A 13,696-nucleotide genomic window follows, 5' to 3' on the forward strand; every position below is an offset into this window, starting at 1 on the left:
AAGAAGAGGTAAACATAAGAATTCTCTCAATCATGTTAACAAAACATACCTTCTGCGCTTCGCGCCATTCTTCCTCCTTAGCTTTCAACCTTCGCAGCACCACCGGAACGGCCACGACGGGATTTTTCTTCAACCCCTGGATGATGTCGGCCGCCTTATCGCCATAGATCCTCTTCAGTGCCCGCTGATGTATCGTTGATGACGTTCCCCCGAGACACTCATCCAAACGGAACCGGCTGACCTCGTCCGGGGACATTCGACTGAGCTTCTTCTGTACACCCTCGAGCACGCGTATCGTTGCACTGTTCGTTTCTATCACAACATCCAACTCGAACCGTTCGTCTTCGCAGCGATAGATAAACTCTTCGTACTGTGTTTTCCGTGACGTGACAAATGTGGAATCTTCGGCCCACGTCGGGAACGACACCCAGGTGTCGTTTAGGACATCCTTACACAGATTAGTTCTTCCGGAACATTTAACATTTTCGTGAGACTTCGGAAGAGCACAGTAACTGGCGCCAAGACGTTTACAGGTTGACAGATCAATGTCGGTTGCTAGTTCGCCTTGAGATCGATCCTGTCGTTGAGCCGATGCCAACGGAATACACTCCGGTACGTTCGATGGACCGAGGAAATCCTGGAACCATTTTAACAAATCGGGAAATCGACTAAGGAATGGCGTTACCAGTGTTTGCAACTCGGACTTGGACACTATTTCCTGGTTGAACAAGGTCAAACAACGCAAGAAGTTATCGTAGACATCTGGACTCCGCAGTGCTTTTCGCACTTTATCGAAGAAAGCGTAATCATTCAGTGTGCCAAACTTGGAAGCTTCCGCAAGTGTAATATCTCGACAGATTGGTTTGAGACGTTTGATGGGGGGACCGTCACGATCCCGTGACATACTTTGACCCAATGGTCCTATCTGTGAATAGGATGGTGACCGTTTGACGGCATTTCCTCCACCTTGACCACTGCCTAGACCAGAGGCATTATGTGCATACTTTTGATTGCTAACGTGATTCCGTGGTTCCTTGTCAAGCCCGACGCTGCCACCCCGACCTCCACTCATCGCTCCGCCCGTTGAGAAATCCTTCTCATTTGGACCGTAATCACGATCCTGTAGTCGTATCATATTTGCCTGATGGGAACTGTTGAATGCTTTCACGTTCCCACTCATCATACTGCCGGACATTTTCTTACCGTGGGTCTGCTGCGATGGCGGAGGTTGCACCGGTTCATGCATAGTATGATTCTTGTTGACGTGAAGTGGTGCATGGCTTGTGGCGTCCGGCAAGAATTGACCAAACTCCCGCAAAAGGTCTTCTTGATTATCGAACAGTTTGGCCACCTGGGTGTACACTTCTGCTTCGGTAAGTTGTTTTGCACCAACATTGCAACTACCGGGAGGACCTTCCTTGTAGATTTTCTGTTCCTTCTGGTAGGTGTGTAAGATCTCGAGGAATCGCTTATACTTCTCCGGTTGGGAATGGAAGCGATTTTTGATTTTATTCACGTAAGTAATGGCATGGTTAAACTCAACCGGTTGGTTGGGCGTCGCGTTTCCAGTCGGTGGTTCCTGTAGCGGTGGTTGTTGATGGGATATCACTTGCTGGGAGATCATTCGGTGAAGATTTTGCTGTTGGCTGGTATTCATTGCACTGGAATCGGCTGGGACTGCGGTAGCTGTTCCACTGTTACTGGGAGGAAGAGTCGGTCCAGCGCTTCCCCCGGAGATCGTTCGTTCCCGGTCCCTTGAGAAGTTTTGTGGCGATTGAGGAATCGTTGAAATACTGCTTACATTGGAATTGGCCGGTACCGTACCGCCGGTAACCGGCGGCTGAATAGTTGTGTGCACCGAGCCAGCTGTGTGCCCATAGGTCATCAAATTCACTGCTGTATTTCCGGTTTGCACAATTTGGCCACCACCTTGGAAAATTGTACTGTACTTGTTTGGCGACGGCTGTGGAGCAACGGCTGTTCCAGCCGACGTCGATGGCACCGAAACGGACACTTGGAATGCGTATCCTTGATCGTTTGCTTGAACCTCAATCTTGTATCCCGGTGGCAGAAATGTGTTGAAACCAACAATCAACTCGGGATGACCCTTGAACAGGTTCGACACTCGTTGGATGACACCGGGCGTGTCAATGCTTTGAGATTTAAATTCCTTCATTATATCGAGGAAATCGTTGTAAACTTGGGGCTGATTACCGAACCGAAACTTCACCTGGTCCAGATAGCTGAGGGCATCTTCCACCTTGAGCCGCTGGAATTGCGCTTGACCCTGCGGGGGCGGCGGCACTTGGGACTGTGCCGACTGTGGGATTACATTCGTTGGCATCGTCGTGATTACTTGACCGGTGCTGGCGGCGGTCACATTCGGGCCACCCTTGTGACCACGGACTTGATTGGTGGTGTTCACCACATGGATTTGCTGTGTCGACTGGGGAACTGACGGTTGAGTGTGACCCGTTGTTTTCACCAGATTTCCACCTCCGATGGCGGTGGTGTACGCTGTGTGTGTGCGCGCGTGTGAAGGAGGAGAAAACGGTTAGAAAATAAGAAACCACATGAGATGTAAAGTTTTAGAACAATTTTTGGCATGAAATAGAATCGTAAACTTACAAGTAGTGGTGTACTGAACGCTGGGTTGCTGTTGTGACGGTGGTACAGATTGCTGATTAATCTGCTGCTGTTGCTGTTGGGGGTTAATCTGCTGCGACTGTTGCGATACAGTCTGAGACTGCGGTTGTTGTTGCTGCTGCTGAGATTGCAGACTTGCCACAACCTCGGCCTGTGCAGCTGTTTTGATAACATTGGGCGATATCTGATACTGTATTGTGGGTCCAGTATTATGCGACTGAGTCGTTGCGATAAGACGCTGATGTGGGGCAGTCCCACTGGATCGCGGAGGCTGCCCAAACTGAATCTCTTCGGTTCGACCACGCTTCATCGCAATTGCATTTTTCTGGCGGTGAGGTTGATTACTTTTCCCTTCGGTTGATTTTCCAACGAAATCGTTAACAATTAGTTGACGTAATTATCTGCAAAGATTAGAGAGAGAGAAAAAAAAAGGAAAATAAAATCAGATACCTGATGAGCAAAAAAAAAGAAAAATTCTTTGTTCTACATTTTGCAGATATTACCCCTCGCGCGCTTCTGGAAGAGGTAGTCGTTAGTGAGATGCGGTGCGGTGGATGCGGGAACTATAGTGCGAATATTTGTGTGCACCTAAGAGAGATAGAGTGTTACTGGTGCAAACATCTGTTTTAATGGCATCGATCGATAATACATAGCTCGAGAGATGGGCATGCGCTTTCGTGGCATTTCGCGCCTATACAATGCTAGCTACACCCACCCGGTTCGAAGGTTCCGGCTGCGTCTCCCCCTTTGCGAAACAATCTCTGATAAGCCATTTTTCGCCTACTTTTGCGCTCAGTTCAATAAGAGGGGTTACAACAAATGAGAAAAAGTTGCACGCATCTCTCCGTTAAAAGCAAAACGCAACCCTACTAACTACTAACGCATCACAAGAGTGAAGACAAGCGAGCGGTAGAAAGAAAAATTTCACTTCCCAAACAGGAGGCAGGTTTTTTCTTTTACCGGAATCTGGCTTGATTCTGTATTTTCAAATATTGATACCGCGCGCAACCTTCTCCAACCAACACAACCGCGTCCTGGTCCTGCAATAACAAAAACAGTCTCACCAGTTCCGTTCGACGTGTACAGCAACGTCAGTACTACAGTAAAACAACTGAACCGGACGGGGCGAGGCGAGTGGTTGCGGGCAGAACCAGCTCTCCTTATACAAGTGTTATTTATTGAACCGGTATTTTCAATCGTGTTCTTCTTCTGTGCTTTTTTTTGTTTAATATTTTTTCTTTATGTGTTTAAACGCAAAGTTGCACAATGCCATTATCTCACTCTCGTTCGTGTAGAAAAAAAAAACTTTTTTTTGGGCACATTCACTTTAACCCAGAATGTGTCGATGTAAATGATATAAAAAGTTACATACGAAGAGAAAGAAAACTAAATCCGATGAAATTAATCTGTTGCACAGGTTTCAATGAATTAGTTAACAATTATCAAAGCGCGTACTGATTATGGATCTTGCTTGTTTTCAGCAGTTTAGTCGGTATAATTTTTTTACCTCGAGGTTTTACTGATAACTACAATGTAATTTCCCGTATAATTTGAAACATGTTCTGCTTCTACACGTATTCAGTGATGTATTGTAAATTTGTTTGTGGAAAATACAAATATAAAATTACTGTCGTTAGGTTGTAGACTATAATCGTATCTTAATTGGATCGGTGGTTCAAACTTTAAGGTAGCATTAGCAATCAAAAATTCTGTGAGATAAAAAGTTTTCCGTTAAATTCCTTGAAACTTAAGCACATCAAAAATCTTTTCTTCTGAACTCTCGTGTTTGTTCGTAAAGTTTATAATTGTGAACATTCCTCATCCCACACACTTGATAGTTTTCGCAATGTCTTTTTCATTTCTGAGCCAGAAAAATGTGCTGGTGTCTGCTAGGAGTATTCCGACAGATTGAGCCTAGAATCGGTTGTCCGGAGGTTAAACAATTTTTTAAAATAATTGTTTCGTGTTTCGTATTTTAGGCAAAATATATATTTCAAAGCAACCTTGCTCGGTAGCCGGCTACTCTGTGTGTGTGTATGTGTGTGTTGGATCCGACTTCTAATTCAGGAATTACAAGGAACTATGTGAAAATTTATGAAAAAATGCGCAATCAATTTCTCGGAAATTTCTTAATCGATTTTCACAAACTAAGTAGCAAATGAAAGGTCTAAAAAATTCTTTAAAAAGTCCCCGAAAAGTTGATCCAGATCCGGCTTTATAAAACTTACTGCTAAATTGATTTAGTTGACAGATCTTGTTAGTTAGTGAATATATAAAACTTGCAGCTTTGCTCCGTTCGCAGCGTGCTTTGTTCAATTTCGTATAGCGTGCGGGGTTGCCACGTTAAAATTTATATTTTTCAGGTGAAAAATATGTAAATTTCTAATCTTTTTATTCAACTTGTATCTACTTGTTAGTGTTATTACAAGATCATGATAACGATGCTTTTCTATAAAAGTACACTTATTGTCTTTCTCATATAGAAAGTTTATACAATCACTTGAAAAATTGACTAGTGGAAATTGGCCCGAAGGGTTAAGTGTTCTATATCATTCGACACATTTCATCGAGCTGAGCAATATATGTGCCTGTGTGTGAGTATGTGTCAAAAAATGTCACTCATAAAATAAAAAATCTCGTAGTCCCATAGGTTGCTATTGAATTTCACACCGTCATTTAGAGCGATGAAGGGAACAATTCTTCTAGATTTGGCTTGAAACTGATTCAATTTGTAGGCTAAAGTAAAGTGTGTTCAATCATTTAGTGTTACGATGAAAAATAAAGAAAAATTCTTATTCAGTTGACATAACTGTCTACAACTTGGAAAGGTTATGTTAGTTTATACCCAAAGAAAGTTTCTTATTTTATTCAAGATTGGAAAAAAAAATTCTTCATAAAATCTTCTGGTGATATTTTTGAAAATATAAGGAGTGTATCGATAAGTAGTTAGCAACATTCAAACAGTTATTACTCTGAAATGGCTTAATTTTTTGCAGCGTGTTTTGCGGTGACAAGTTTGTTTACATGTCAATCACCCCGATTCTGCAATCCGACGGATTTGTGATACGAACGATTCTATTCTTTCGTTCGAGTTCGAATTTTGCATTCTTTATTCCGTTCGACTTGTATGATTCGTTCGGAACACTTGAAATTTCGAACACTAACTGTCAAAGCTATCAACATTACTTACACGTTCTTTTTCTTTTTATATTCATTTCTTGGTAAAAGAAAACGATCACACTTGTACAAACAAATTAGAACGATTCTAAACCGAACAGAAGTAATACGAACGCAAGTCGATCGAGTAATGTTCGAGAATTTAACAACTCGAACGAATGATATTCGAGTTCATACCCAACTCGAACGGAATGCAGAATGGAAATTGCACATTCGATCGGAATATTTCGAATCGATCGACGTACAGAATAGGGGTGAATAACAGCTGGGCAATCGATTGGTTTCGGTACGGTTTATCGTTTCAATGATGAGTCGAATTGATCCGGAAACGGGAAAGAAAATTCTGCACCTTTGGTGCTCAGAAAGTGGTGTCACGTACAACGAAATTGCAAAACGGGTGAAAGTGCACCACACCAGTGTCAAAAATATTATCGAGAAGTTCGGTAAGACCCTTTCCATGAAGGATTTGCCCCGATCCGGTGGGAAAACGGGTCTAAGCCAGCCCGGCCGGGACTTAAAAGTGGTTGAGTACATCAGGAAAAACCCATCGGCGTCGACGCGGGATTTGGCCAAGCAGTTCCACACCAGCATCGGGATGATTCAACGGATCAAAGTTCGGAACTCCCTGAAAACGTACAAGAAACAGAAGGAGCCGAAAAAGTCCCTGGTACAGCAAGTTCAGGCCAAAACAAGAGCGCGAAAACTGTATAACCGGATTCTACAGAATAAAGACGGATGCATCCTGATCTACGACGAAACCTACGCCAAAGAAGACTCTCGAGCGCTGCCCGGACCGTGTACCAGGACCTGGATGACGCTGACACCACGGTGGCGATGGAAAAGTTTGAGCAGAAGGTTGGTCTGGCAAGCAATTTGTACCTGTGGTTTGCGGTCGTCGATTTTCTTCACGAAGGCCACAATTAACTCCAAGGTGTACGAGGAAGAATGTTTGAAGAAGAGAATGCTGCCACTGTACAGAAAGCATAAGGCTCCTCCTCTCTTCTGGCCGGATTTGGCTTCAGCCCACTACGCCAACTCCGTTCTACAGTGGTTGTCAAAAAATAATGTACAATTCGTGGAAAAGGACATCAACCCACCGAACTGCCCGGATCTTCGACCAATTGAAAGGTATTGGACAATTGTCAAGCGGCACTTTCGGAAGGAAGGTACAGTGTCCCAAAACATGCAGGAGTTCAAAAATATTGGACAGCTGCCACCAGGAAAGTCACAAAAGTAACTGTGCAGAATTTAATGTCAAGTCCAAAGTGTGAGAGTTTCACAGAAACTAGGATTTTTTTCAATATAATCAGTAAAATGCATAAAAATTTAATTTTTCTACAATATATCGAAAACTGATGTCAAAATATGTTTTTTTTTCGCTTTTTTATTCAATAATCAATGTTGCTAATTACTTTTCGATACACTCCTTAAGTAATATGAGAAAGGCATCATTACACCACTAGGTGGATTAAAAAAGGTTTTTGCATGTGTAAATCAGGGTGGCAAGTGAATTGCCGATTTCGATTTCCCGGTTTTTTTCCCGGTGTGCGAGACTAAATATTCCCGGTTTTTAGTACAGGCTCAAATCATCTATGTTCAGTACTTTTTTTTAATATTTCTAGAAATCCCATATTCAAAAGACCATCGAGAGTTGAGAAAAAAGTATTCAATTTAGAAATAGAAAATATTCATTATGCCAAGTGCACATAACAACGGCAAGAAATCTTTCTTGGCTTTATCATATAGATAAGTTATGCAATCACTGTGAAAACCGATTTTAGAACCAAGACCCGCAGGGGTGAGTGTCATATACCATTCGATTCAGTTCGTCAAGATCAGAAATTGTGTATGTATGTATGTAACGTTTTCTTCCGGATCCGATTTCCGGTTGTGAAAAGGGTGAAGAGGTGGAGATCTCTGCAGAGTGAAAATATAAGCTCTAATCTTGATTAGAAACTGTTTCTTCGGTTTGACAGTCTCCTTGATTACGCTCCCAGCAATCAATATAGCATTATCAAAAACCTTTGAGCAGTGGAGATATTGTAACCAATGAGGTTCAACCGAGGTGCGATTATTGCTAGTTGAAAGCTAATAGCATTGTCAACGAAACGCGGAGCCACAAGACTTTAAAAACGTTTTTGTTCGAGAGTAAAAGGATTTGCTTAATAGATGATTTAAGATTTAAATAATCATTGGAACGACCTTTAAAAACCTCATCCACAATTTGTCCAAATATTCATCTTTAGAACGAATGTTATTCGTTATGTACTAGCTCTTCAAGATAAAAACTAAACCTTTTTGACTATTTCAAATTAATTCAAGGTAACAATAGGATTAAAACAAGAAACATAGCTGGCTAGAAGATATGATAAAAGTGATGTCATTTCACAAAGGAATACAGCATTAACATTCTTGCAATTTTGTCTAAAAATCAACACATTTTATTCAGACTTTATGTTCTTTCCAATAATGCTCTGCACTTGCTTTTACTCCAAATTCGATTATTGTTAGTGTTTTCTAGGTTGCTAGAAATGCCATCAGTCAATAACTTGTATACATCCTCAAAGAATTCGATTACTTTAATTTCTATATAGATAATTATCATTCTTTTAAAAAAGAATTCCAATTCACTCACTTTTCGAGGATAAATAACTCGTTGAGCTGTTCGTGAACGGATTGTCCATCTCTAGTGTATTCCAATACTATATTAACATAGTACAGTCTAAAAAAAGTATACCTAAGGTTAAAAATGAACAAGAAACAATTCGCTTCCCGATTCCAACCCGCAATCTTCCCTAATCCGGGAAAATCGTTCTGAATGCTATGAACTCTGAAAGGGACCCGATTGAAGAGAACTCCGCATATCCAGACTGTCTACGGCCATCATATCCCGAGTAGTTTAATTCGCTGGGCGATTCTCTCTGGTTGAAAACGGGTTTGGGTTCGTATTCCAACATTATTGTAAGTTTTTCGTATATTTAAATTTATACTATTTCAATAACCAGTCTGATTTTTTTTGTAGAATGCAGATAAAAATGAAACCAAAAACAAAAACACAAATCGAAAAAATCATGTTTAATGATGCCAACATGCCATAGTTGGGTAAGACTCTGCAGATGAGAAAGATATCCTCTCGTTGGACTCCGCACATACTTGTGTAGGGTTAAAAAACGAACGCAAGCGCACTTCCAACACATGTTTGGCTGAATCCATCATTATACATCAGAGAACAGAATGATTACCCAATGGACTGCAGTCAGAACGAGTAAATCCAAGCGACAAGGCTCAATGGGTCAGAAAAATGATGATGTCATGGTATACTTTTGGAGGATTACAGAAATGCAAGTATTAGCGTACATTAATGGAGCGAGTAAGTAACGAAACCGCTGTGAAACGGCTTTATCTGAAGCATATGAGCATCGATACCATGGTTAAAATCAACGGCTTTGGGTTACAATTACTGACGCATCCACCTTGTTTACCAGATTTGGCTCCCTCGAACTAATATTTGTTCTTAAGCTTCAAAACATCTCTGAGAAATCTATGTGAGCTTCGTATTGCAATTTTAGACCACTACCTCTGGGATCTGAAACCGAAACCAGTAGAGCCAAAATTAGTTTCTATGGTCAACTAATATGACCTACAATTTTAGAAGATGTTTTCCGTTCTCCACGAATCGAAGTGAGGGAGCTGTATCGGACCATCTTTCAAAATCTATCGCATCATCAAAAGTTTTGTGGAGTGTTGTGCTCTATAAATGGACATTTAGATGGTATTAGACATGTGTGCCGGAAATAGCATGACAGTAAACGTAAAGAAATGCAATACATGATCTCACAGTCATCAATTTTATTCAAATACTCAACAATGACACTTCCAGTTGGAAAAGTTGTATCTGTTAAAAAAAAATGAGCATCATTCTCGATCGCGAATTGCCTGCATATGCTCTAGTTTTTATGATGTTTATTGCCTTCAACTCTTCATTGAAGTCAATTAAGAAACATAAACGTGTATAACTGTTTGAGATTTTGAGCACTCGAAATTTTGTATTTCTGGAACCAGAAACCGGATTCGGATTTGATCCATTCTATCAGGCTTTACCAGGCCTAAACCAATCCCATTAAAACACGAATGAAAATTTCTACAACAGTTATTTTCATTTAAAGCCCTGATTCGGTAGATAAGATGCTAGTCACAGCGGAAATATCTGCGATTTGAGGTATGAATCGCTCACGTCTCCTAGTGTGCTCAATTGACAGGGCAGTTCTCCCGTCTGCTATTCCATTCCTGATATTCCATTATTTTGTAGCGGATTCTAATCTGCCTTATAATTAGATTGCGCAACAAAATAATGGAATATCATCAGAGATAGAATGGACTTTTATTTAAAAGAACCACCCACTTTGGTACAATCTGGACTATCAACAGAAATTTCTACCTGCAGTGAAATGTTTACTCGGAAATGCACGTCTTGCCAGTAACACCTGGCTTGATTCCGACACTGACCCAAATTGGTCTCGACGATTAATGGTAATCCATCGAACCAACCCGATTTCATCGGGTCACAGCGAACTGTAAGTACATTCATTTCGACTACTTTGTAACCGCGTTACGATCCACATGCAGCACAAAAATTGAACTGAAAAAGCGGAATGCCGTCCAAAAATGAATCTTCAAGACCAAGGCAGGCGCGACTGTACATATGTCATAATAAAGCACACACACACAGACACACGCGCACGTATGATGTCGTTTTGCTAGAGCACAATCGGCCCCATGCATCACCACCTTCCTTCTCGAATCATCCGGATCGGGTTGAAGATCGTCCCCGTCCGAGTGCGCCCGGCAGCAGCAGCCAAATAACTTCCAAATCTGACAAAAAATAACCGAATTGGTGCTTTGTAACCGACGACGGTGGTGTGTTGTGATGAGACGACTGAAGCAGAGAAACACAACATCATCAACCGCGATGTCTACGATAGAGCGCGCGGTAAAAAAGAAAGAAAACAAGCTCAGTCGCGAAGTGAAACAGGCTTTGTGCAGGGACTGACAGAGGAGGGGAAACCTTTACATAAGTTATAAAACATACACAGAGCATGAGAAGAGCCGTTCTTGTGTGTATTATTTACCATATCGCGGCGCAGTCATGAATTGGTCATTGCACAAAGCCATAGCTAAAAGATATGTTCGCTCGTACGGAAAATACAACACTCAGAGAACTATTGTCGTGCTTTTTAAGGTGAAACTATGTATTTGTGCGTTTATATGTTTCGTCGAGGTGAGCTCAGAATCATGTTCCGATATGCGCTGCCAGAATCGTGTATGTGACCGAGGGTAAAAAAAAATACACTTCTATGTAGTCTCTCAGTAGTCTCGTACGAACAGCCTTTTCCCACTTGCATTTTCCCGATTTGTCATGATGTTAGTGCCATCAGTCTATGGCATAGATGTAATTGTACATTTGGAACCAGAACCAGTGTGAGTGTTGGCAAATTATTTTTTTTTTCTTATTAGACCTGAAAATTTTGAGGTTATTTCATCAGCAGTGGCAAAATAGTGAAAACTGCGTACAGCAAATGTCGAAGTCATGAAAAGCGAACCCCCATGTCAGCGCGCGCCTATTTTCAAGCGTAGTTTTGTTAGTCATGATCATATGGAAGAACGAGAATCATTCACCGAAGAAAAAAAAACAGTATTACCCGATACTACGATGGATTGAAACCAGTTCTGCTAGGAGTAGTTCGAGTTAGTAACCGGGTTTTTGGTAGCGTTAAATGGTGACATAATATGACCTCACGGAATAAACGATTACAAACGACACCAAACAACAGAAAGCGATGAATGCACGGATCTTGGCATAACATGATGGAAACAGGAAATGACATGAAAGTGGTAACCAATAAAATTTTAGTTTACTACACCGTTGCTTTTATTTTTCTTCACCCAGTATTGCGGACATGTGAAAATTCTTATTAGTGAACCTTTTCAAAACATATCAATAACAGTTTCGGAAAACCGTGATTACCATGCGTTGTGTTGCGTAAAAATTGCATAGTTGGTGTATTATGAAACAAGATTTACCACATGATCCAAACTAGAAACGATCGAAATTGAAATATTTTTCAAATGTCGCCGCACAGCGTGAGTGGACCTATTCTCATTTATAGCGTGGCAAAAATTCAAAACGAATGCAACAGTCTCGCTCTAACTAATTGTTCTTACTATGTGTCAATATTAATATATCCTAAATATGCTTAGAAACAGTCATCGATTTAGTCGGGCATTGTTTGCTGACCTACAAACAACGGATTTGTAAGAATTTGGAGCAAATACTTTCGTTCCATCCGGGAAACAATCTCCTGTTTGATCGATTGTAATGAAATTATTCTCTCTTCTTCTGACACGAAGGTCGGTTTATATAGGGCTCCTAAGTGGCATTAGGTGTTCAATATGAGCTGCTACTGAACAAAAATGTCAAAGACGAATCAACGAAAAATAGATTTCCTTGTCCTTTCTCCAACTCTTTCGTTTTGTTTACGTTTCAACTCTCTTGGCTCAGTTTCTCGTCATTTGATTAACATTTAACAAGATGATGAAAAAATCGCAGAAAACACAAAAATATACGTAGGTTGTCACTTATTACCATTACCATTTTCAGAACATGCTGTCATTTAAGCACTATTTGTTTTGTTTACAGTGAGTTGAAAATTTTACCTCAGCAAAAAATGGAATTGAATCCTGAACATTTTCGTGCAATGATTTATTATGATTTCCGTCGTGGATTATCAAGACAAGACAAGTGCTTCAATCAACTTAGTTCGACTTTTGGCAGTGAAGTACAAATTTATGCCACTGTAAAAAACTGATATTACGAATTTAATCGTGGTCGTAGTTTGCTTGCCGATGAATTCAAAAAAGGTTGTCCAAAATCAGTTGTTTCGACAGAAAACATCGATGCTGTGAAAAATCTGATAATGGAAGATCGTCATGTGAAGGACCGTGAAATGAGGTAGCTTTGAGCATTAGTGTGAAAAGCTTATATGTTATTTTGCATGAACATTATTAAAGAAATTAAAAACTACAAGGATCAGCCCCATGGGGTTGTTCGAGTCATTGATGTGGAAAAAGGCAACCAAAATTTCAAATGATCTACAATCAAACAGTTCAATAAATCGTCACACTTTTGAATCCGCAATTGCACGAGAGCCTGCTTAGATTGATCTTGATTAGGAACCAACACCGAACATTGTTTATCATGATTTGTGTTTGTTTTATAGCCGACGAAATTACACCAATATCCCGAATGTATGCAATTATATCTTTGTACATACTTGCTATACGGATTTCGATATTTGAGCTTCTTTTCGACAAGCTTGTGATCAAGTTTTGCATGCAAGCAATTATTTTTATAGCGTTAAGTTTCTCTACCATCGATTTCTGTTGAAAAGATAAACTTTTTCTCATTATCAATCGAGTTTATCTTATATAAATTAGAAATTAATCTTGAGCACACAAAATTTACTCCGGGGTAGTTGTTAATTTCTCAGGCGAAACGAAATAACATGGAATTTCATCCGAGCTTGCATGGCACAAGATCAGTCAGAGCATACCATTTAAATCTTCAAATCGTGTTAGGGCACTTTTTGTCTTGCTGTCTAGCAACAACCTACCTCTAACATGCTACACGTAGGACTGAAACGTTGGCTATAATTTTGCTTCTATTTATAGATTCGCGTGCTTCTAACAGCTTCGCTTTTGCATTGATTGACCAATCGATTGATTCAAATCGAAACATTGAAATATTTCCAATCAAATGATGAAATAATATTAATAATTAATACAAAATAGACTGAGCTGTAAGTGTTTAAAACCT

The 13,696-nt window shown here is 40.4% G+C and overlaps 1 protein-coding gene and 1 pseudogene across 2 annotated transcripts in view; one reads left to right on the forward strand and one right to left on the reverse strand.

The window, feature by feature from the left end:
* The window catches only part of LOC131431578 (paired amphipathic helix protein Sin3a), a 33,222-nt gene that overhangs the window by 13,540 nt on the left and 5,986 nt on the right, over positions 1-13,696 (reverse strand). For both annotated transcript variants that reach the window (XM_058597384.1, XM_058597385.1), the window contains exons 2-3: positions 2,629-3,047; positions 50-2,517 (exon numbers count right to left, since the gene is read on the reverse strand). In XM_058597384.1, coding sequence (XP_058453367.1) covers positions 50-2,517; positions 2,629-2,956 — 2,796 coding nt within the window. In that variant the 5' untranslated portion in view covers positions 2,957-3,047. The remainder of the gene's footprint in view (positions 1-49; positions 2,518-2,628; positions 3,048-13,696) is intronic.
* On the forward strand, positions 7,844-7,922 carry LOC131433376 (U4 spliceosomal RNA; annotated as a pseudogene).

This window comes from Malaya genurostris, chromosome 2 (genome assembly GCF_030247185.1).
Source record: "Malaya genurostris strain Urasoe2022 chromosome 2, Malgen_1.1, whole genome shotgun sequence".
In the NCBI taxonomy this organism is placed as follows: Eukaryota; Metazoa; Arthropoda; class Insecta; order Diptera; family Culicidae; genus Malaya; species Malaya genurostris.